Source organism: Pelobates fuscus, chromosome 10 (assembly GCF_036172605.1).
Source record: "Pelobates fuscus isolate aPelFus1 chromosome 10, aPelFus1.pri, whole genome shotgun sequence".
Taxonomy (NCBI): domain Eukaryota; kingdom Metazoa; phylum Chordata; class Amphibia; order Anura; family Pelobatidae; genus Pelobates; species Pelobates fuscus.
This window is the reverse complement of record NC_086326.1, coordinates 145,492,705-145,518,371: the sequence shown is the minus strand read 5'-3', so window position 1 is coordinate 145,518,371 and position 25,667 is coordinate 145,492,705. Positions and strand designations below refer to the sequence as shown.

Below are 25,667 nucleotides of genomic sequence, written 5' to 3'. Positions count from 1 at the left end.
TATAATCTGTTTCCATTCAGTCCTTTTTAATTCCTGCTGAATGCCTCTTGCTGTGTAGTACGATCCCGTCGCTTGCCACCAATTGTAGCGGAGTAGAGGTACGATCCAAGGTAGCTCCGCTGGTAGACAGGAACAGCAATCCAATACAGGTATCAAACGGGTAGCGTGGTTACAATCCCTTCCCTCCAGGAACTAGACGACACATAGCTTGGAGGTCAACTGTCAGCTTTATTCACACAGTTTCTTTTATGGCTTTTTCCCATGCAAGGGAGGTAACTCAAAACAACCAATCACCTCACAATCACCTCCCCTCCCTCTCCTCCCCTTAGATTAGCAGGTAAATTAATTAGAGGGAACCGAGTTTTCCCCAGTTTCTGAATGACCCCTAAATACGGGGGGTACGAGGATAAACGAGGGGTCCCCTGGTAGGTCTGCTCTGGGTGAGTAAAATATTCAAATTTCACCCAGATCAGACCAGGGGTTCGGGAGTTACAGGTATTTAAAGATTTGACCGACTGCAGGGACACAGTAGCCGAAAACGGCTCCATAGATTCTGGCCCTGTAGTCGGTCTACTTCACTGCATGGAAAGTGCCGAACAGCTCAGCCATCCGACCCCAATCTTTGGTTCGGATGAATCCCCTAGACTGGGGAATGCAAACTACCGAACGGCGGGCCGTTCGGCAGTTTGGATCATACGATTTGGTGATCCTGGAGGTCTGAGCGGTGTCTGGGTAGTCGAGCGTCCGATTTTAGTTCCAGACGCTCGACGACCAAACACCGCTGTTCGGCAGTTAAGATGGCCGCCGCCACGTGGAGATTAGGCGAACGGCGGCCACCCACGGACCCAATAACGGTATGTGCACATTTATTCTTCCTTAACATGCTGGTACAATATACAAGATGCATGGACATATAGGGTTAGGGACAAATAACAATGTAAATACGAGTTTCTGGTGGCTGTTTCTGCCACAAGCAGCTTACAAGATAAAGTGGGGAGTACTATGGTACATGTACCCGCTACTCACAACCACGCTTAATCACGGAGGAATCTCCCATCAAAGTGTTGGTGTCTCTGCGGTCTGCCTTCTCATGTGCAGTCAGGTTGCGGTCCCAGCTCTACCAGCTCTCGCACGGTACTGTTCGTCTTTCCCGGCTGCCACAGCTGTTTAAGCTCCGCCCACCCGGGTACGTATTGCGTAGTGCTTTTTCCATAATGTCATTATATATACAGTCCATTCTGTTGCAACTCTAATAACAGTTATTAAACCGCTCCTAAATAATAGCTGGTAAATTTCATCCGGTATTGTTTGTGCTAAAATAAGCACATTAAATATCCATCATACACATTGATCATAATCCTACACAGTAACTGGTAAATTATATGGAGTTTTGTTTGTGCAAAATAAGCCTATTAGTAGTCCATCATACAAATCAGTTATAAGTAACATTCATTACACAAGAGTTTCCATAATATAACATTTATAAGGGAAATAGTAAGGTTAGATACAGCATTATTATAGAACTTAATCATATAATTAAATCATAACAATCTTAGTAATAGCACCCGTGGATAATAAAGTGTCACCATTCAAAAATCCAACCCTTAAAAAGTGTAGAAAAGGCTTCAATAAATACAGTATAAAATTACTATTCAGATCTGAGATGGACATTTGTGACTAATGGACTGTGAAAAAATTCCATATAAAATCTATAAAAAAAATATATGCCAAAAGTGCAGAAAAATACACAAGTAAATAAATAGAAGTATAAAAATTTAAAACAAATTAATTTTAAAAATGGCATATCTCAAAATCATTATCCAGTCCAATGGGAATAAGGGCATTTAATTTGAATATCCATCTCATCTCTGTTTTCCTAACTCCTGTATAAAATTGCCCCCTCTCCAATTCTTTTTAACTTGCTGGATTCCTGTGAACTCTAATAGGGATGGATCTGAATTATGGACTTCCTTAAAATGCAGAGACACTTGATGTTGTAAATATTGTGTCTGTGATACGAACTCTCCTTCTGATCATCTGCTCGGTGGCATTTACATAGTTGTCTAGGTTGAAAAAATGACTAACGTCCATCAGGTTCAACTTAAGCCCATACCTTTATGCTGTTGATCCAAAAACAAAAAACAAAACAAGTGTAGCCTTTTCCAGTTATGCCACAAAGAGGGAAACAAATCCTTCCTGACTCCGTAATGGCAATCAAAATTCTACTTGGATCAACAAACTGTTTACATACATGTCAATTATATCCTTGAATATTCTGTTTATAAAAAGGAAGCATTCAAGCCATCTATAGACTCTAATAACACAACCTCTTCAGGCTGAGAATCCCATAACTAATGTTTTCCATCCCCCTTACTAGTTTTTTTTGTACGAAAGCACCTTAGTAGCTTATGCAATGGCAGAAATGCATTGTTGGCTTGTGATCTATAATGGTTCCCAAGTCCTTTTCATCTAATGTTATCCCTAACTCATCACCATTTAATGTATAAGTGGCTTGGTGGTTCCTTATTCCAAAATGCATAAATAGAAAGGGTTTCTCCAGCCCTTTTTTCCCTTTGAATAATGTACTATTGACATTATTCTTTAACCCCCTTTCCTACCCACATGCTAAACAACACTCAAAAAAACATTTTAAAATAAGTTTTACTTAGCTTAGCCTGGGGCTGGATTAAGCTATTTGTGATTTAGGGAGCTCAACCCAAATGCCCAGGATATTTATAGTATGGATAACTGTGCAGTTGTAACTTGAGGGCAAACTAAAGTTTTACACCAGGGGGGTCACTCATATCCTTATATTACAGAGCAAATTGTCAGAAACAAAAGGTGGCTCACCCCTGTATTCAATGGCTCTGTGACAGAGCTAAATAAAACTGTAAAATAATGCCAGTGAGTAGCAGTATTTGTAGAGGGAGATACCACGACTAGGTATCTCCGCTATTCCTTCCTCGAAGCTGAAAGAAGCACTGTATTAATAAAGACCCTTTCCCCCCAGCAACTAGACGACACATAGTTCTGGGAGTCAACTGATTTTAATGGGCCAAACTCAGCCTTTTATGCACAGACCCCAGCAGGGGTCTCCATTGTATTGAACACAATCCCCTCCTAAGAATCTGGGGCTGGGAGATAATTGCGTTAAAGGCCTGTAAGCTAATTATCTCCCAGGAACAGAGAGCCCAACACAAAATATAAAAACACCCCAAAACATAATAAAAACATAAAATAACCTCACATATTATACATCCCCAAATAGCCCTGATCTGAGCGCCCAAGTTGTCCAAATAGCGCTCAGATCCATTCAGTGTAGGGGAAACACCACCGTGTTAATGTTCTAAATGGCCGCACACGCTGTACTAGGCCCCAAATAGTTCCAGGACGTTTGGTGCTTTTGCCGGTCAACTTTCAAGAGCTCCTGCGTCCCCAATATGGGGTCCTCCACCTGGCTCTTAAGTAGCGCTTGTTCTCCTTAGTCTCAGGCACCTTCCCTCCAAAAAGTGCTCTCCTGGCGGAATTCAATGTAGTTTAAAACCCCGGAACAAGTTGTCCGAGAACTGCACGGTCACCTCATGCCGAAGAAGGTTCCATAACATTTGCGGCTAAGTCCCACTGAGCTGACCGTGGGCCCATGAAGTCCTCATGCCAAAATTAGTTCCATAGTGTTCGTGGCTAAGTACCGCTGAGGACTATATGTGGCTTTGGTTCATTTGAAGGGCCGCCATGGAGCAAGTGTTCGGTTCCATATGAATGAAGAGAAAGTGCCTGTGGCGAAACCAACTTCGCCACTGTGAACTGGAGAAGCCTGGTTGCTAGCCTCCTGCCCTGCGACTATGGCCCCTGGACATATTGCACTGTAAAAACTATATTTGGGCATGTAATAGTTTATATTACTGCTACTGGGCCTTTAAGGGCCATCCGTGGACCTATTGGGACTTTTTGGGATATGTGAAATGTTTGTGTGTTATGTGTAAAATGTGACTTTATGTATTTTAAAGTGTTTTATGTCGTTTTGCAACCATGTGGTTAATGGAGTCTGCCTCTAGTCCTGGATAATTGGATTACTTTTCCAATTAACTCCAGGGCAGAAGGGAGGAAACCAGGGTGCATTGTGGGGATGTTTTTCTGCCAGCCAGGAGGGACAAAAGATACTTTTAGTAACTTTTGAACCCCTGTCGGATTCATGCCATTTTTTAATATGTTGTTCCCCTGAATGGATTGATTGTGGATATGTATTTTTATGTGAATGTGATGTATGGTTTTAAAGTTATGAAAGTTGTGTAAAAGTATATTTTGAACTGTATGCATAATGGGATTATGTGTCACACTAAGGGGAGGGGATGTGTGGGAGGTAACATCTATGTCATTGGTTCTTTTATGCCTCCCCCTGGGTGTGGCCTGTATGTGTGAGTTGGAAATAAAAGCCAGGCTGGATGAGCCAGTCCAGAGTGCCTGCTTAACCCTGAAGCTGAAGTGTTGTCTCATTCTTGGGGGGAATCTGACTGTATGCCGACTGCCAGGAGTGTAAGCTGTTCGTATTGCTTTTCCTGTTCGGCTGCTTCCAGGGTTTGTGTGTCTGCTGTTCGAGAGTTGGTGAATCCGTGCAGTTTGGGAGTTCGGGAAATTGGTGCTTATAGTAGCTGCTGGTCTATCTAAAGGGGATTATCGGCTTAACGGATTTTTCCCCTTTTATGCTGAAACGGTCCGTTACAGTGCCATACATGGGGAACCTAGGGATAGCTGTTAATGGTGGCTGTGCAGGGTAGCTCCCAAACGGTCTTGGACCATAGTCGGTGGGCAGGAGGCGAGCTTCCACACTCCTGCAGGAGTTTGTGGTAAACGTACGTGGGAAGGAGCGTTTGTCGCAGCTGTCACGTGTTCAAGTTGGCCGAAAAAAAATTCACGCAGACTGACCAGCATGGAAAAATATAGAAAAAAATGGTTCTACCTGTTCCGTTAGACAGCCTGGGCAGGAAGAAAAGAATACCGGAATGGCAATAACCAATCGCGCGGATACAAAGTAGAAGTAATGGGACACCAGGTGACAAGGCAGAAAAGAAAAAGAAAAAAAAAAAAAAAAGTAGGGAAAAACGGCTGAAAGGACAACCAGAGAGGTGTAGAAAGGCAAAGAGCTCAAAACAAATAACACAACTGCAACGGGACACTAAATACGAACAAAGTATACAATGTCTGGGCCCACCCGTGGTTTTCTCATAAGGCAGTCTTTGTTCAAGGAGCACAAAACAGACAGTGTTTCGGCACTCTTATGTGCCTTTGTCAAGTCTAAATAACAAGTGTGAGTAGTTCATATTTATATAATCACATCCAAATAAAACCAGTGAAAAAAATCACAACGTCAAGTGCAAACAACTGGTGATCCAATTACAAATACAATTAGTGGATTTAAAACACTTGTCTGCCATCCTAGTTAAACATAGCTATTGGATACTGAATTAATCAAGTTAATTGTGAACTTTTATCACTATTTTAACTTCCTATGAAGAAATAAATGCTTGTGTGTAACTCTGGGCATGCGCATCGCGTCTCCAAAACTCCTCTATTAGAAATATTGTACTGGGTCATTGCTGGAGAAGGCCATGCCTCCTCGATGACCAAGCGGAGAGATGAGCAGCGCAGAGGGAGTTTAATCGCTGGAGAAAAGCTTTATTTTATTACATTTATTGGAAAAAGGGGGAGACCTATATATACCAAAAACGGGGGCACTTTATCGTTAGGTTTGTATACCTAATGCTATAGTGTTCCTTTTTAAATATCATACTGCGGATGACCTTCCTACAGGCACTTAGTGTTGTCATTAAAGTCCATAAACTATAGCAGCATTTCCTATCTGGGTCGGTTCATTGTTTGGGGAAGTTAATTAGGGTATTGCATATAGGATTTTATTGACTAATACTTGGCTTCTTTATAATCCTCATTCGAATTGTAAATGGCCAGAATTGTTTTAATTCAGGGACACTGGTGGGATACCATGTCTCTTTTCTGGTTATAAAACACTCTGGATATTGGCTGAGATATTGCTCCGTCTAATCGATTGTCTGGTTGAGTCTCACCTAAAATATTATTCTGCAGTAACGGCTGCATATTCTCTGATGGACTATAGGTGGGCACGTCAGCATTTACGCCAGGAGTCGTTGTGAAAGGAGGAATATATATACTTTCCCACAAAAGTGCACTCAGAGGACTTTGTATTTTGTGCAATCAATATTCTTCTATTGGGAAAAGGTGTCATTTATTGTGTAACAGTGGCACACGTTAAGGACAACGTTTCAGTCCCTCATGGACTTTTTTCAAGACAGCCATACATAAACATAAAGCAAATTATATAGGGTGTAAAACAGGAAGTGATCATGTACCAAATTTCCATAAATTTGCATAACTAATTTCATGAAATTATGCGCAACAGCTGAATAGTGTCTGATTCACTAAATATTGCTAAAATGGTAAGAGAAATAGGGCAGAGATAGCCAGAGGCAAGTGTATTCAGATAACCCAGGGATAGCTAGACAGAGCTAGTGAACCCCTGAGTGAAATGCAGAAATAATCCACATGAAGTGCTAACGTTAAATATTGGGGCCGTGAATTAAAGATGAATATTAATCTTTTTATTAATATATAATTAAGCAATAAATAACACTAATATTTTTTTTTTTTTTTTAAGTTCTTGGTATTATAGTCGAATATGTGGATAGAAAAGACACAAAACGTTGTGATATTAAGTGTATATTAAATATAATAACAAGTAAGCAGATGCTATCAGGATATCAATTTACTACAATAATTATACAAAACAAATTGCTTACAAAAGGCTATAATGCTAGATGTAACAATGGATTAATATGGTACAATACAAAACATGTCTATTGATACTTTCTTGTGTCTCTGTAATACCGGAGAAACTGACGGAAGCCGAGCACAGAGAGATGGACACAGGTTTCTTCAGGAAGGAAGAGATTCTTTATTCGATTCACCGACCGGGACTCAGAGGGACTAATGTCACCAAAATACAACAAGATCTGAGCCCTGAAAAACAGTGTAGGTCCCTTATATAGGCATATAGCTCCACCCACACATGTTCTCACCCAATCAACCGAACAAAGACTAACTTCCTGTTTGACCACATGGCTTGCCCAGCACAATGGAGGAGGGGAATACTATATCCTGTATCCTTGCACATGCTCTGTACACTACTGATTGTATCTTTGCCACGTGCAACCAACCGACCGATACATCAGTATATGCACGTACACATACCACGTGGCAATCTCGGCCTACTAAATTTATTTTTACCGAGAATCCACCACATTCCCCCCTTTGATGCTTCTTATATTTCACAATTCCAGATGCATCACTTAACCATAGTTTGCTTACACCTCAAGTTGCCATGAACCAGACCAGACTTTGCGACTCCCTAAGATATGAATCCCTCAACATTCCTCTTCCTGTACTAGTTCTCCTTGATTTAGAGCCTCATACCTATATATAGCCATTATCTGTGCAGCAGCCTTTCTCTCTGCTATATTCTCTATAATGCTTTGCACAGACCTAACTACCAAAGGAATAAGACATGGTAGGAGAAGGCACAGCATCAAGATTAGTATGACTCCACCTACCAATGCCGTGAGTCCTCCAAACTGCTCATACCAGTTACCAAACCAACTACTTGGATTATACCCTTTCCATACCTGAGTAGGTACATGTGCTAATTTAACCATATGGCATATGGCTATTGAAGACAACAATTGCTTAGGTTAAACTTCCCACATACACCTTCCTCTACTGCCAATAGTTAATCCAAGGCTAATCTATTTTGGTAAACGGCTGTCCTCATCCTAGTATTATGTTTCGCTAGGAGATTGAGCGCTTGCGATGTCTCATTGGTTATTATCTCAACCACTGCCTGTGTGGCGAAACCGACCTCGCCACGTGTCCTTGGAGGGGGCTGCTTGCCCGCCTCTTGCCTTTGGACTATGGACCAGACTTTATGGGAATGTGATACCCCAGATAGCCATACCATGGAGCCTATCTATATAATGAAAGACTATGGGAAAGACTTTAGCTCCATGGCAATTGTACTGTGTGAGTAGGATCTGCGCGCTATTCGGTAGTTTTGTGCGTGCAGATCCCAGCTATCTGGGGATAGGTGAAATGTCTGTGTGTTATGTGTAAATGTGACTTTATGTATTCTAAAGTGTTTTATGTTGTTTTGCAACCATGTGGTTAATGGAGTCTGCCTTTAGTCCTGGGTAATTGGATTACTTCTCCAATTAACTCCAGGGCAGAAGGGAGGAAACCAGGGTGCATTGTGGGGATGTTTTTCTGCCAGCCAGAAAGGAACAAAAGATACTTTTAGTAACTTTTTAACCCCTGGTCGGATTCATGCCATTTTTTAATATGTTGTTCCCCTGAATGGATTGATTGTGGATATGTATTTTTATGTGAATGTGATGTATGGTTTTAAAGTTATGAAAGTTGTGTAAAAGTATATGTTACACTGTATGCATAATGGGATTATGTGTCACACTAAGGGGAGGGGATGTGTGGGAGGTAACATCTATGTCATTGGTTCTTTTATGCCTCCCCCTGGGTGTGGCCTGTATGTGTGAGTTGGAAATAAAAGCCAGGCTGGATGAGCCAGTCCAGAGTTCCTGTTTTAACCTCAAAGTGATGTGTCGTCTCATTATTGGGGGAAGGATTTATTGTATGCTGTTCCAGTTGACTGCTAGGAGTACAAGCCTATTTGTATGGTTCCTATTCAATGGTCTACAGCATTCATACGCTTGGGAGAATTTAAAGGTTTCTCGGATTCGGTGATTATGGTGTCTGCCAGAGTGCTTGGAGTCCTCAGGAAGCACTAGGAGCATCCATTAACGGAGGTACCAAGTCGGGGTGCCAGGTGATCCGTTACAGCCTGTAACCTTATAATACGGTTGAGCATATATATTGGGGTTCTATATCCAAAAGCACCATCCTCTGCCCACGTAGCTGGCCCATAATAATCTATAATACGCTGGGGAGGCCACTCATTATCTTCCCAGGTACCTCCCAAAGTCTCTCCTGTTTCAATTGGCAACAAGAAGAAGGATGGTTTGAGCATACTTAATACACATGCCCCTTCCCAGTCCTGTGGTAACTCCGAATAGGCTTTCTTACCACAGGTCCAGTACAAATTTGCTGGGGCTTTCCAACCAGATGTAACAGGTCAAACCACACATCCTTTAAATTGGTATAACTTGCAAACGGGTTAAGTGGTTCTGAGATATTTGAAGCTGACCACCAAGTTGTATTCTTTGTATCATCATCATAAGCTTTTTGCCCTAGACAAGTCAATTCACCTAAAGATGTATTAAACATTATTCCTTTCCTTGCTATGCAAACATAACCTATTATGGAGGTCTTTAATCGCCACTCAGATTTACCTCTAACACTCATTTGATAATCAGCTTGAGAAGATGTTATCTGTTCAATTGTCCTAATGTGTTTTACACCCCACCTCCTATAGAATGTAAGCTCGTTTGAGCAGGGTCCTCTTCAACCTATTGTTCCTGTAAGTTTATTTGTAATTGTCCTATTTATAGTTAAATCCCCCTCTCATAATATTGTAAAGCGCTACGGAATCTGTTGGCGCTATATAAATGGCAATAATAAATAAATAAATAAATAAACCGGAATACATTACCTCCTTTGCTTCCCAGGGCCATTGGTCTCCCATATTAGTACCTCCACACACATAGCAGTTGGTTACATTAAGACTAACGGCAATACTCTCAGCTAGATCAATAAACAAGTTCTTAGCATTATGGGGGATCTTATTCTCTACACTCATCTCCTTGTAGAAAGAATGGAAAACCTGATGAGTCTGGGCTGCCACAGTATCGGTCTCTATCCCTATAAATAATATTGTTCCAGGATCCAAACCTGTCCCATATATCTGGAACCCAAATAAGTTTCCGAACCTATCTATAAACTGTTCAGGATTATTAATAAGTATATGGACTGGGTTACACTCCATAGACTTACAATATGGTTTGGTAGGCAACTTAGTAACAATCATATCCTTATCTACTGTCTGTCCCCAAGTTGCCCACCCTACACAAGACCAATATGGACAATAATTATAATTCTTATTTGAGCATTTTGGATCTATATACTTGTTCTTACTGCTGGGGCAAATATACTTATCATTAGACCCATACGTTCTTTCCCATTTAAGATCCCCACATACATTCCACGGTTTTCTACCACTTGATATCGCCTTACAAGCATCAAATAGCAGCCGAAGAATGTACGGTTTTTAGCACGGTCTTATTTATTAGGGTCCCCTGTGAGTCTCCATTCCGAAGGGTCAACCAAATTGTACGGGGTTGATACTCTGGATTAAAACACTTAGGTTCGGGGGGGTGTGGCTTGGACGCCAAGCAAGATGGCAGCATAACCCGCGAGCTCCCTCCAGGCTCCAGCTAAATCCCCGCCATACCAGCACCCGTGACCGGCAACATGGGCAAAACACACAAGACGACACAAGCCTCCCACGCAGCGAATACCCCGCGGGGGTCCCACACCGCGGGGATGCGCCAATATCTTACGGCGCCGACGGAACATGCCGCCCGGGCCCAGAGAGACACGGAGGCCTCAGATCTATCCTCCCCGGCCTCACCGCAAGAGAGCCAGCCAGATGAAGCCTCACTGAACCCAACGTACCCACCCCAGCCGGACTGGGTGGCCCTGATCAGCAATCTGCTGACTAAAGCAGATCTGAAAGAGGCTAATGCAGCACTACAGCAATCCATAACCGGAGAACTACACGCTCTCAGGGAGGATGTACAAGGTATGCAAACAAGACTGGCACAATTGGAAGCGGACTGCGACCACATGGCGACGGCGCAGGCCGCAAACATGGGGGTCATAAGACGACAGGAGACACAACTCCGTCAAATGGCGCTACACCTAGAAGACTTGGACAATAGGGGTCGACGTCAAAATATAAGAATAAGGGGTTTCCTGCGAAAGGTACCAACACGCTAACGCTCCCCCCCCCCCCGGTTAGGGGTAATACACCACTGTATCACGCCGTAGAACGCTACTCATGCAATAGGTCACACTACCTGACCCTGATATAATACCCTGCAAGAAACATATCGTAACCACTAACCCTACTTGCAACCACGCTACTAACAGGAGCCTAAACCTTGAAGTAGGGAAGTTACTATTACTGTTCATAAACCTTGTTAGAATCTACTGCTTAGTCCCTCAAATGGTTAACATCACCTCTCACGCGGCCAAGTTTACTGTAATTGTTCAGTTGATATACACTTTGTCTCCGACTGAGACGCTTATCCCCTTTTTTAACTATCTGGCAGACTGAAGGGCACAGGCCCGGCTACACTCTTATCAGTTTTTTCTGTCATGCCAGTGTACACTAGTTTACCTCCAATCATGGCCAGCACATACCTAGACTTACTATTCCATGTTCCAGATTGATCTACATAAGCTTTCCCCAGTTTTACATTTGCATCCTTCTCTTTAATCCCGAGGATAACATCGCACAGTTTAAGGTTACATGTATAACTGTCGCACTATTCATGTCATTAATTTACTGGAAAGTTAGAATGATATAAATTTTACCTGTCGACTTAACCGCCCACAGCACGTCTACGGTGCTGAATAGCATACTGATTCTTTACCTTAATAATTCACCTAGATAGGCGATGTCTATGTTTATGGTTATATTTGTTATTCCGGTATATACCTGTTCTGCATGTAAAAAAAAAAAATGAGGCTGATGTTTCTCTATGACAATATGTATTGTGATGTGACAACCCCAACTTGTACAACTTATCATTGTCTTCCCTTCTTTATTCTGTACCCTAAACCAAATATGCCTCAATAAAACAAAGATTGACAAAAAAAAAAAGGAATAAGGGGTTTACATAGTTACATAGTTACATAGTTAGATAGCTGAAAAGAGACTTGCGTCCATCAAGTTCAGCCTTCCTCACACCTGTTTTTTGCTGTTGATCCAAAAGAGAAAAAAAAAAAAAAAACTCCCAGTTTGAAGCACAATTTTGCAACAAGCTAGGACAAAAAATTCCTTATTGACCCCAGAATGGCAGTCAGATTTATCCTTGAATCAAGCAGTTATTACCCTACATTGAAAGATTATATCCTTGAATATTCTGTCTTTGCAAGTATGCATCTAGTAGTTGTTTGAACATCTGTATGGACTCTGATAAAACCACTTCTTCAGGCAGAGAATTCCACATCCTGATTGTTCTTACAGTAAAAAAACCTTTCCTTTGCCTTAGACGAAATCTTCTTTCTTCCAGTCTAAACGCATGGCCTCGTGTCCTATGTAAAGTCCGGTTTGTGAATAGATTTCCACACAATGGTTTGTATTGGCCCCGAATATACCAGAGGATATAGATCAAGACACCCCTATAAGAGAAACCCTCACAGAACTGTTCAACACTCTCCTCAGCAGGCCAAAAACGACACACATTGAATTTGTTAGGGCGCATAGAGCCCTCAGACCGCGTGGCCCACCTGACTCCCCGCCTAGAGATGTAATATGCTGCCTCACTCACTTCCAAACAAAGGAGGACATACTGCGCAAGGCGAGAGACACGAAACAAGTTTCTCTCAATGGGATAGAAATCCAATTATACCCAGACCTGTCACCAGCGACACTGGCATATCGCAGGGCAATGCGCCCGCTGACAAGAACACTGCAAGCTAATAAACTCAGATATCGCTGGAACTTTCCAACAGGCTTACAGGTCACAACCCCAAACGGACCATTTAATGTGAAAAGCGAGGAGGATCTACACGACCTACAATGCGAACTCCAACTACCACCACTGCAGATGTCATGGCTGGACCCGATGGCCTTCTACGCCTTCCAAGCAGATCCGCAACGACAAGCCTTGCAATCAACCCGGCCTCGGAGGACCCAGCAACAGGCTAACCGCCCAACGGGAGCGACCATGTGAGACCCCGTAAGCGTTGAGCCCTCCCGGTGACCCACGGACTTATGCTACAAACAGAGACCACTTCCCGACCTATCTCACCGAGAGACAACAGTATTCAGACTCCACAACCTACCCGAGACAATGAGGCGCACTCTGCAAACCGCAAGTATGCCGCCATGTCGGCGGTCTAAAATAGACACTCACTCGGACATTGTGCTCATGGGAGAGGGGGGGGTTCGGGAACACGAGCCCCGGAGAGGAGACAGAGAAATTCGGAAGAGACTTAAAAGCCCGGACCCCCCCCCCCCTCCCGGTCTCCTCCGCTAACTAAATGATGACAGGGTTCACCGCTGAAGGGGAGGGAGAGTAAATGGCAAGAAACCGGTCACACACATGTTCAAACCTGCTTTAGTTACATGGTGATTAATTAAGGGGGATGCGTGGGGGCTCAACGGCCCGGCTGGGCCCGGCCACTGGGGCTGCCCGGCCTCTGATGAACCTAGGGGAGCAGGCGGGGGCACCACTGGCGGGGCTCACCTGGGGGAGGGCCACCACCTCAACAGGTAACAAACATTGCACGCTGCAAGATGGCATCGCCTCCTTCAGGGGGGAGGGACCACAGGAGGGGAGAAGACGAGGTGGAGAACCCCTCGGGGGGGAGGTGACATAGGGGTGGGAAATGCACACAGTAAGCAGACAAAAGTGACACTGTTAGGGCCCAGATAACACTAGGGGACCCCCTAAGGGACCCCACGACACCCTATACCCAGTGCGCTCAGATGGGACCATGTCACAAGAGGGAGGGGAAGGAGGGAGGACTTATGGAAAATAGTCTAAGTGGTCAACCGGAGAGGGCAACATACTAATGTAAAAGAAAGCTTGTACAATATAAATGTTGGGACCCTAAATGCCGTAATGGTATTGCACCAGTTATGATATATTTTGTTGAAATGTTATTGAAAGTTTATGCTTGTGATATGTTTTGATGCCGGACACAGACACTAACCATACACTACTACATGCACGCCCATGCTGGCCCTATGGCCAACACATTCTGTGGCGAGGGAAATCAGATACACACCATATATGCCACACAATTGACCCTGACCATCCCGAGGACAACCCAGCCGGTACTAGACCGGGTACACACCCACACAAACAGGTGCACTTGGACGTCCTTCCGACGCCCCACAGGCAGAGGCGCCACCCAACAGGTGAGCGAATCACACACACCACTGGTGGTTGTGTTTGAAATAGCTCCCCGACGCCTACAACCGAACCGTTACCGCTAGGTGACGGGAACTGGGGAGGGTAGCCGAAACCTCCCCTATTCTATTCTATTCGCTAAAACTTATCCCACGACATACCCCCTTTTTTCCGGGCTCTAGGGACCGGTAGTGGGCCCATCACCCCCCCCCCCCCTTTTCCCTGTCCTTCATCCTTCCCCACCCCTCCCCCCCTTTTTTCTCCTCCCCTGGACGGGGAAGACGCAAGACAGTGACATTCGGGAAGACCCCCGTAACATTGCTCTAGTGACATGACGCCGGACCACCTTACTATTTTCACAGTTAATGCCAAAGGACTGAATAGTCCAGAGAAGAGATCAGCGGCGTTAAGAGACTTCCACCGTAGCAGAGCCTCTGTAGTTATGATCCAAGAGACACACTTCCGAGAGGGAGCCAGGCCCAAACTGACCAACCATCACTACCCACACGGATATTATAGTGACTACCATGCTGGTAAATCCAGGGGGACTGCAATACTTATTAACAGGAAGGTGCCGTTCCAGGAGGGGGGGTGTAGGGCGGACAGGGAGGGTAGATATCTATTCCTGAAGGGGAAAATTGCGAGCCAAACATACACATTTGCGAACGTTTATGCCCCGAACAAACAACACTACCGCTTTCTCAATCAAACGCTACACCAACTTCAGGACTTCACGGAAGGGATACTCATACTTGGGGGGGACTTTAAAGTAGCACTCGACCCCTCATGGGACTGCTCCACAGGCACTTCACACATCCCAACCTATCAACTCCAAAATATAAAATCCCTCCTCCGCAAACACCGACTCATAGACAGCTGGAGAGCCCACCACCCAGAAGATAGGGACTACACCTTCTTCTCATACCCACACAGTTCCTACTCCCGTATAGACCACATCTACATTCCACAACACCACCTCCCCCTGGTAACAGACGTAACCATAGGTGTGGCTTACATCCCCGCTCTTCCGCCCCTCAATCACTAAATGGCGACTTAATGAATACCTACTTTCCAGACCGGACACCTCAGTCTCCATAGGTGAGACAATCAAGGAATACTTCGACCTTAACACCTCAGAACATACATCACCAACGATTAGATGGGAGGCACACAAATGTGTGATAAGGGGTCACTGCATAAAACAAGGGGCGCTACTGAAACGACAATCCGAGGCCCGGATGGCCGAGCTCATTGCCGAAATAAATAAATTAGAGGACCTCAACAAACGCACACAGACTCAATCCCATCAGACCCAACTACTGCAACTGAGACGAGACCTGACCACTCTACTACACTCCAGACACCACAGGGACGCAAACAGACATAGAGCCTTCTTTGCCTTACACGGGAATAGGAGCGGCAAACTGCTGGCCAGGATGCTGACCAAACGAAGACAACAGACATACATCGAAAAAATTAGGGATAAACATGGGACGCTCCACCGACTCCCGACGGACATATTAAAGACGATCCGCACATACTACTCAGACCTTTACACGCTGCCGCAACCGCAAACTGACGCAGCAAAAATGCGATTACAGGATAAGATACGAGCCTACCTCACTAAATTCCAGTTGCCAAAGCTAGACAGGGAGACGTCCGAAATAATAGATGAACCAATTACAGTAGAGGAATTAGAAACTGCAGTTAAGCGCACAAAACAGGGCAAAAGTCCGGGACCGGACGGACTCCCGACAAAATATTACAAGTCTTACGCCGAATACCTCTACCTGCCAATGGTGGAGGCGTTCAATGCAATTAGGGAAGGAGAACATATGCCCACACAAGCATTAACGGCACACATAACTATTATTCCTAAAGAGGGGAAGGATGGGGAATACTGTGGAAATTATAGGCCGATCTCGCTCATTAACTGCGACGTCAAGTTATTGGCCAAAATTCTAGCAACGCGGCTCACAGCACACATCCCCTCGCTGGTCCACCCAGACCAAGTGGGTTTCGTAGCAGGGCGGGAGGCGAGAGATAATACCACTTGAACACTGGCCCTTATGCATGGAAAGAGGGGTCAATCTGGAGATCTTCTGCTGCTGTCGACAGACGCGGAGAAGGCATTCGACAGGGTCCGATGGACCTACCTGTTCGAAACCCTGGCACAACTAGGACTGGCACCACGTATACGGAGATGGGTTGAGGCACTGTACATAGAGCCAACGGCACAAGTTCTGGTTAACGGAGCACTCACAGACACGTTCCACATCCACAACGGCACCAGGCAGGGCTGCCCCCTATCCCCGCTGCTCTTCGTATTAGCCCTAGAACCGTTCCTAACACACATTCGGCAAAACAGGGACATAACTGGGATAGACACGGGCAACACACATCACAAGGTAGCCGCATTTGCGGACGACCTCCTCTTCATAGTATCCAACCCAGAGATATCTCTCCCCAACATCATGAAAGACCTCCAGCTCTTCGGAGACATCTCTAACCTGAAGATCAACCACTCAAAATCATACATTCTTAATGTTAGCATACCTACCAAGCGGGCCGAAACACTACGACACAGCTTCCCATTTCAATGGGCTGATCACAAGATAAGGTATTTGGGAATATGGTTGACAAGGAAGAGCGGCGACTTGTTTAGAGAGAACTTTGCAGACATGCTCCTAACACTTCAAAAAGACATGAGAGAATGGTCGTACCCCCATATATCTTGGCTGGGCCGAGTCCAAGTTGTTAAAATGAACTTCCTTCCGCGCCTCCTATACCTACTTCAGGCTATCCCCATAACGATCGCTAAGAAGTTTTTTACCACCCTAAGTACCGCTATGACCAGTTACATATGGAGTGAAGGAGACCCAGACTTAGACTTACCACACTAATGCAACCCAAAGATAAGGGAGGACTAGCCCTACCTGACTTCCATTTATATTATGTCGCCACTCACTTGCAGAGGGTGATGGAGTGGTCAAAAGACGGAGTACAAAACCTGTGGAAGACAGTAGAGGAGGCAGAGGCAGGTAGGCTGATATCCGGCCTACCCTGGGTGCGTGAGGCCACAGATAGCCAAGATTTGTCTATTTACACGAAACACACCCTAGGTATATGGAGAAGGGTCTCGAAACAACGAAACCTGGCACCATATCCTTCTCCCCTGGTCCCATTGACGAACAACGAGGCATTCCCGCCGGGCCTGGATCCGCAGGCATTTAATCGCATCCTGCCATACCCCACACCGCGACTACACCATATACTAAGGGGCGGGAAATGTAAACAACTTACAGACATGCTGGGCGGCGACAATACCCCCACATTCATGCACCGCTTTAAACATAAACAACTGGCCAATTTTGTCCATTCCCTACCGCAGAGGCGAGCTCTCACTAGAGACCCAACCGCGTTCGAAACCATCTGCATGCAACCAACACTAGCACCACATGGAGTGTCCATGCTCTACTCCATGCTCCAAAACGGGACCCCACATGAGACACCCCAATTCATGGGAAAATGGGAGACAGCACTAGGCAACACATTTTCAGACTCAGAATGGGAGAACATGTGCTATCTCACACACCATTGCTCAGTACACAGCAAAACACAGGAAACCGCCTACAAGATATTAACACACTGGTATAGGACACCACATCTCCTACACAAAATAGACCCGACTCACTCAGAATTATGCTGGAGATGCGATAAGGACATAGGCACCACAAAACACATCTGGTGGGATTGCGAGATGATCAAACCTTACTGGGAAGGGATACATAAAATACTGGGGATGTTCACCGATGCGCCCCCCCCCCCTTGGAACCGGCGGCGATGTTACTTCACCATACCTCCGTCCCCAGATCAAAATACAAAAAATCCATGACTATCAGAATATGAAACATAGCGAAACTGGTCCTCCCCCAACTGTGGAAACAGAAAAGAACACCATCACTAAAAACTTGGTTCAACCAAATGGAGGAACTCAGATCAATGGAGGAACTAAACTTGACAGTTACGAACACTCCGACGGCCTATATTGACATATGGACACACTGGATCCTAGAGACAGGAAAGGACGAATTCCAAAATAAGCTTCGATATGAAAACCAACTTGACGATAGCCACTAGTACCTAAAGACGAAAATACAAGCCTCGACGATACCTGACCAATGACCCGTCCGGGGGAGATGGGATATCCTTCCCCCTCCCTTCCCTCTCCCCCCCCCCCCCCCCCGGTACCCGCGGAAGGGCTTGGCCCGAAGACCCCCCCCCCACTCCCTTACCACAGCGCCCACCACCCTAACTATCAGGGCAAGGAAGGGGAGTAAGAAAGCCAGAGCGCTTCATTGCTCAGAGGAACTTAGGGGCGAGAGAATGGATAGCTGAATGGGGTAGACAAGGTCTGCCCCCCCCCCCCCCCCCCGAACCGTACTCGGACATGACACACCGTCACATCACTGACGGGATACGATATATCTACAATACACGGCAGAGGGGCATAACCCGATCCTAAACTCAGAGGAACACATGAGTTACTCCCTACACACGACAATCGCAAATAAACACGACAAAGATAACACTACTGCAAAGACACAAACACATCACACATAAAGAAAATCAGGTAATCCACTGGATGATAACCACACAAAAAGCCATACATATTCAAATGCTGGGGGGTGGGCCATGAGGGGGGGATCGGGGTGCGGGATGGGGGGGGGGGGTATGGGACACCTCACAGGTGAATGTAGTATCTTCTACACTTGAGGCCTGCGAGCCAAAAAGCTATGCATATAACTATGGACCTGCGAGTCCGCTATAAGCCAAAGTTACTTGATCATTTATGCAAATTTCTATGTTTTTACAGCATTACTGGTTATATCATTCTGTGACAACGTTGTAAACCTTATCTAAACGACCGCTGATATTCCCTTAAAAAGGGAAAAAAAAACAAAATACAAATAAAAATGATATTTACTAAAAAACACTTAGGTTCTCCTACTCCTAAATGGCATACACTATAATCTATACCTAAGTATCTACACTTAGATACATATCCTTTACACTCATATTGTGAATGCCAAATAAGGGTCTGGGAAATATGATTACCTGTTTTGGTAGTCCTTAATGCAAACCTCACAGCCATGTGTGTTGGTACCTCTACCTTCCTGAATAATTAAAAACACAAATATACACATTATCAAATACATTTCTCCTGACATCCTTGTCCTAATTCTTCATCCGTGCGATGGCACTTCAGCTTCCAGGATGTAAGGGCTGCAGGGAATGGAGTTCTTCAAGTCTTCTCTTCCCTTCTCAGAGGTCCCTTCAAGACACTCTGGCTATGTAACGTGGGTAGGTGGTCAGGCTTTATTATGGCCGTCAAAACACCTACTTGCTGATCTCTTTGTTTACTCTTGAAGTCCCAATATCCCCTCGTCACTCCGACTGAGTTACACGCTTTACTTGATTACACGCGTACTTGATTTCTTTACCCTCTGAGTTCAGTAGTCCTCTTTCTTTATACAAAGCTCCATGGGCATGAGTGGTTAAAAACGCATACTTGGAGTCCGTGTAGATGTTCACCCTCAAACCTTCAGCCAATTGTAACGCTCGTGTGAGTGCGATTAGTTCTGCCTTCTGTGCCGATGTTCCTTTTGACAATGGCCGAGCTTCTATCACCTTATCTATCGTTGTTACTGCATATCCTGCATAGCGAATCCCTTCTTTCACATAACTGCTACCGTCTGTATAGTACTGGACATCGGGGTTCTGGATGGGAAAATCACGAAGGTCCGGTCTACTTGAGAACACTTTATCCATCACCTCCAGACAATCATGTTGACTCTCAGTAGGTTGTGGCAAAAGGGTAGCTGGATTCAAGGTATTAACAGTCTCTAAATGCACTCTCGGGTTTTCACATAACATAGCTTGATACTTAGTCATGCGACTATTGCTAAACCAATGATTGCCTTTATAGTCTAGCAACGTCTGTACTGCGTGCGGGACTCGCATGTAGAGTTCCTGACCCAAAGTGAGCTTATCAGCTTCAGCTACCAGCAGGGTGGCGGCAGCAACGGCTCTTAGACAAGGTGGAAGACCACTGGCCACTGCATCCAGTTGCTTAGACATGTAGGCAACAGGTCGTTGCCATGATCCCAAGTACTGTGTCAATATTCCCACAGCCATTCTTCTTTGCTCGTGTACATATAAATAGAATGGACGTGTATGATCAGGTAGACCTAATGCTGGGGCGCTCATCCATGCCTTCTTCACATCTTCAAATGCCTTCTGCTGTTCGGGTGTCCACAAGAAGGGATCGTGTTCTGTACCTTTTATAGCCGCATAAAGAGGTTTCGCCAATATCGCATACCTGGGAATCCATATCCTACAGAAGCCTGCTGCCCCCAAGAATTCCCGCACTTGTCTTCTATTCTTGGGTATTGGTATTTGGCATACAGCTTCTTTTCTCTCTGGCCCCATTATCCTTTGACCTTCAGAGATATGGAATCCCAGATACTTGACAGTTGGCTGACACAACTGGGCTTTCTTCCTGGACACCTCGTATCCTGCCTTCCAAAGAATGTGTAGTAAATCATGTGTTGCTTGCTGACATATTTCTCTTGTAACTGCCGCTATCAACAAATCATCTACATATTGTAATAGTACACACTCTCCTGGGATGGACTTGAAATCCAGTAGGTCTTGACTTAAAGCTGACCCAAATAGGGTAGGTGAATTTTTAAACCCTTGGGGCAGTCTTGTCCAAGTCATCTGGCGTTTCGAGCCCGTTACAGCATTTTCCCATTGGAATGCGAAGATACACTGGCTTTCCGCAGCAATTCGAAGGCAAAATAAGGCATCTTTGAGATCCAAAACTGTGAAGTAGGTAGCCCCGCCCGGAATTAAAGCAAGCTGGTTATATGGATTGGGTACAACTGGGTGTATACTTACTACCGCATCATTGACCGCTCTCAAGTCCTGCACAGGGCGATACTCATCTGTACCGGGCTTTTGAACAGGCAACAATGGGGTGTTCCAGGGGGAAGTACAGAATTTTAGGATACCATACCTTATGAACTTATCCAAATAAGATTGTATGTTCTTCTTGGCCTTTTGTGGGATGTGATATTGCCTTAAGCTTACTGGATAAACCCCAAGCTTTAGTTAAATTCGAATTGGTGGGATATTGCGAGCAAGTCCTGGTGGGTTATTCTCTGCCCACACTCCTGGTATATTGATCAAGGATTCATCACTCTTAGGGTTTTGGCTGGTCAACACTGTATAAAGTCGCCACTCTTCTTCCTTTGGTACAGATATTGTCATTATACCTGAAGGTCCATTGAACTTCAAAGATGTTGTTCCGCTAGGCAGAAATGTTATCTGTGCTTGTAATTTTGACAACAAATCACGTCCTAGCAGTTGGACTGGACATTCAGGCATATAAAGGAACTGGTGTTTTACTACGTGGCCTCCCAATGTACAGAGTCGACTTTTAAGAACCGGTTTAGCGGCACTCCTTCCAGTTGCTCCTATTACGGTAATAGTTCTTCCTGAAGGAGGAGCGACTAGGTCAGTCACCACCGAATGTTCGGCACCAGTGTCAATCATGAAGGAACTCCTTTTCCCCCCTATTGCTACATAGACCATAGGCTCCGCTCGGCCAAGGGGGATGGAGCCCGGTCGGTATCAATAGTCTTCCATGACTGTGTCAGCCAAACCCACAAAGTCCCTATCCTCTTTCTTGCGGGGTCTCTGCGCTGCTGGGTAATACCTATCTCCACTAACACTTCCTCTATTATTCCCACTATTTCCTCCAGGACCTCCTCTACCTCTCGCTCTACCTCTATAATTACTGCTATATCCTGCCCCAGGTATATCTGTGACCAGACTGCACCTCTCTTCTTTCAGGATGGTATTGTCCCCTCTGCCTCTTTAGTTCCACAAGCCGGTATCAACAGCTCTGCTTATAGTGATTGCTCCTGACTTTACGAAGACACTTGCGGTCCTCAGGTCTAGTTCTCTTTTTTACTTGTCCCAGGCTAGAGGGATCGTGCAGCCAGCCAACAGGTCCGTAGACTTTGTTACTGGAATCCCTAAAAATCCACATGGGACACTCTTCCTTTTGGAACGAACATACAATAATTTATTTTGAACTAGGAATAGCCTTTGGGAATTGGTTCTTAAACATGTGATGACAACCATAAACATATAAACATACATAAAGTGAAGAAAAAACAACATCATTTCTCAAATATATAACAATTAGAATTTTCCAAATTACTGCACTTTACTAATTTTTTATATTGTAATTCTACAAATCATCTAATTTCCCAGTTTCCACCAACAGAGGGCAATGGAGAAAGAATCACCTTTTATAACAAGGATATCCCAACTTGAAAACCCAAACCAGGGAGGAAGTAGCCCAAATGGCCCCCATGTACCTGCCTCCCCAAAGCAGAACCCCATTCCAGATCAGGCCTCTAGTCGGTGGGAAGAAGGCTGAACCTCTCCAAGTACCAATGTATCGGAGGGTTCCGTTACATATCAGTTGATATAGTAAAACACAAGTGGAGAGCAAAACATTGCATAACTTAACAATACGTTACAGAAACAGGACCTGAGAATAACAATGACAACTTTATTATTCCTTAACCATTTATGACAGAATTATTCCATCATGGATGTCCTATGTATTCCGTCATGGATGCCCTAGATCCGATTTAAACCCCACCCCACCTGCAATAAAGATTGTTAGAGAAAAAAAAAAAGTTCTCTGTTTTCCAGTGTAGAGACCCCCAATGCAGTACCCTTTTATATATATCCAGTCTTAGATTAGAAAGTTACGTTACACGTGTGTAATGTCCTTATTGCATGTTATTGTACCTTCACTGCTTTAGTAACCACCTGAGACATCTATACCTAGCCTGTTAAGTCCACTGCAATTAAGAAAATGTTCTAATCTAAAGTGTTTTCTTTCCAGTAGATGGTTCCATAAACAGAAATGAAATCAGTGGATTGTACACTTCAGTTTCTTCTCCGGATTATGTAACCAAAGATAACGATTTCTGTCGTGAAATTACAGAATCCGAGGAAGTAAATCTCCGAGACATTAATACGCCCATAGAACATATACAGACTGAAGATCCATCTACTCATATTAAGGAGGAATCGGTCTCATGGCAAGATGGAAATCTTGTTGAAGCTTTCATTTGCACAACCGAGGGAGATACACAAATGAACTATACAACAAAATGTGAATCCACATCAAATGAAAAACAAATTCCTATAAACACTGATATTTATACAGGCACAGACCATAGACAGACAGAATATCCACCTGACCTTGTTAAGGTAGAATCAGCCTCATGTGAAATCGGCACTCTCTCCAGTATCAAGGTTTATACACCCATGGGAGATAAACAGATGGACTATACATCAAATAATGAATCCGTATCAAACAAAGAAGAAATTCCCGGAAACATAGACATTTATGCACCTACAGAACATACACAGACAGAATATTCATCTACTCTTATTAAGGAGGAATCAGCATCATACGAGGATGGACATTTCACCACCTTAGACCTTCTTACCCCCACTTGTCATACTGAAATACAAAACTCTTCTGAATGTAGAAAATGCTTCACTGAAACTTCAGATATTAAGAAACGTGTAAGGATTCATACAGGAGAAGAAACATCAAATCACAATAAACTTATGAAGATTCACATGGGAGATAAATCGTTTTCCTGTTCAGAATGCGGAAAAAGTTTCAGTCGCTCTTATAGTCTTAAGTCTCATCTAAAGATTCACACCGGAGAGAAATCCTATTCATGTTCTGAATGTGGGAAATGTTTTGCTCACTTGTCAGCTCTTAAGAGACATCGAAGGACTCACACAGGAGAGAAACCATTTTCATGTTCTGAATGTGGGAAATGTTTTTCTCAAATGGTAAATCTTAAGTCACATCAAAGGATTCACACAGGAGAGAAATTATTTTCATGTGCAGAATGTGGAAAACGTTTCCGGTACTCTAACTCTCGTAACACACATCAAAGGATTCACACAGGAGAGAAATTATATTCATGTTCTGAATGTGGGAAATGTTTTGCTCACTTGTCAGCTCTTAAGACTCATCAAAGGATTCACACTGGAGAGAAACCATTTTCATGTTCAGAATGTGGAAAACGTTTCCGTGCCTCTTCCGCTCATATTGCACATCAAAGGATTCACACAGGAGAGAAACTATTTTCATGTTCTGAATGTGGGAAACGCTTCACTCAAATGTCAGAGCTAAAGACACATATGAGGATTCACACAGGAGAGAAACCATTTTCATGTTCAGAATGTGGGAAATGTTTCAGACAAATGGCAAATCTTAAGACCCATCAGCTGATTCACACAAGAGAAAAAACTATTTCTTGTTAAGAATGTCTGAAATGTTTCATTGTTCAATGCTACACTCCAATTAATACATTATTTAGAAATAAGAACCATTGAATGCTATCCTGCACTACTGCGCCGTGTGCCTGTCCACCTACAAATTTGCTTTTGGAAGAGCAGGGGGTAAAACAAAATACCAGGGGTGACCAAACTTCATACCTGTAAGAGCCTCATGGTAAAATTTAGAAATATTCAAGAGCCACATAGAAAGTTTAATGGATTATTCCACATAAAAATATTTGAATTATAATTGTATTAATATGATTTATTACCGTATATACTCGAGTATAAGTTGACCCGAATATAAGCCGAGGCCCCTAATTTTACCACAAATAACTGGGAAAACGTATTGACGTGAGTATAAGCCTAGGGTGGGAAATGCAGCAGCTACTGGTAAATTTCTAAATAAAATTTAAATCCCAATAAAATTACATTAATTGAATATTTATTTACAGTGTGTGTATATAATGAATGCAGTTTGTGTGTGAATGCAGTGTGTTTGTATGTGTGTTTGTATATAATGCACTCATACATACACACACTGCATTATATGCACACACATACACTCTGCATTAAATACACACACTGTGTGTATATATAGAGCAGAGTGTGTGTTTGTGTAGTGTGTGTGAACTGGGTGGGGGGGGAGGGCATTTTTATATATATATTTTTTTATCATTTGAATATTTTTATTATTTAATATAGTTTTTTTAGTTCCCTCTCCCTGCTTGATACCTGGCCAGAGAGGGGGGCTGTAACATTCCCTGGTGGTCCAGTGGCATGGGCTGTGCGGGGGGGGCTGGCAGCAAGCTGCTCCGGTCAGCTCCCTTCACCTCCCCTGTTCAGCTCACAGTGTTAGTCTCGCGGTCTGCGTGCCGCGCGGAGCGTTGCCACGGTAACCCGTGGCAACCCTCTGACGGCCGCTGGTGTCGCAAGACTTACACTGTGAGCTGAACGGAGCTGCTACAAAGGTAAGTAACCGCTTGCTCCAGCCCCCAACAGGACCCACCT

The 25,667-nt window shown here is 44.2% G+C and overlaps 2 protein-coding genes across 2 annotated transcripts in view; both read left to right on the top strand.

Moving 5' to 3' along the window:
• Positions 1-23,863, top strand: part of LOC134574848 (uncharacterized) — a 31,018-nt gene extending 7,155 nt beyond the window's left edge. The window contains exons 3-4 of the mRNA XM_063433905.1: positions 23,197-23,762; positions 23,849-23,863. Of these exons, the coding sequence (XP_063289975.1) occupies positions 23,197-23,762; positions 23,849-23,863 (581 nt within the window). The remainder of the gene's footprint in view (positions 1-23,196; positions 23,763-23,848) is intronic.
• Positions 23,720-24,968, top strand: LOC134575281 (gastrula zinc finger protein XlCGF17.1-like). The gene has a single exon (XM_063434545.1). The coding sequence runs from the start codon at positions 23,931-23,933 to the stop codon at positions 24,639-24,641; it is 711 nt and encodes a 236-aa protein (XP_063290615.1). The 5' UTR covers positions 23,720-23,930; the 3' UTR covers positions 24,642-24,968.
• Positions 24,969-25,667: the final 699 nt, after the last annotated feature.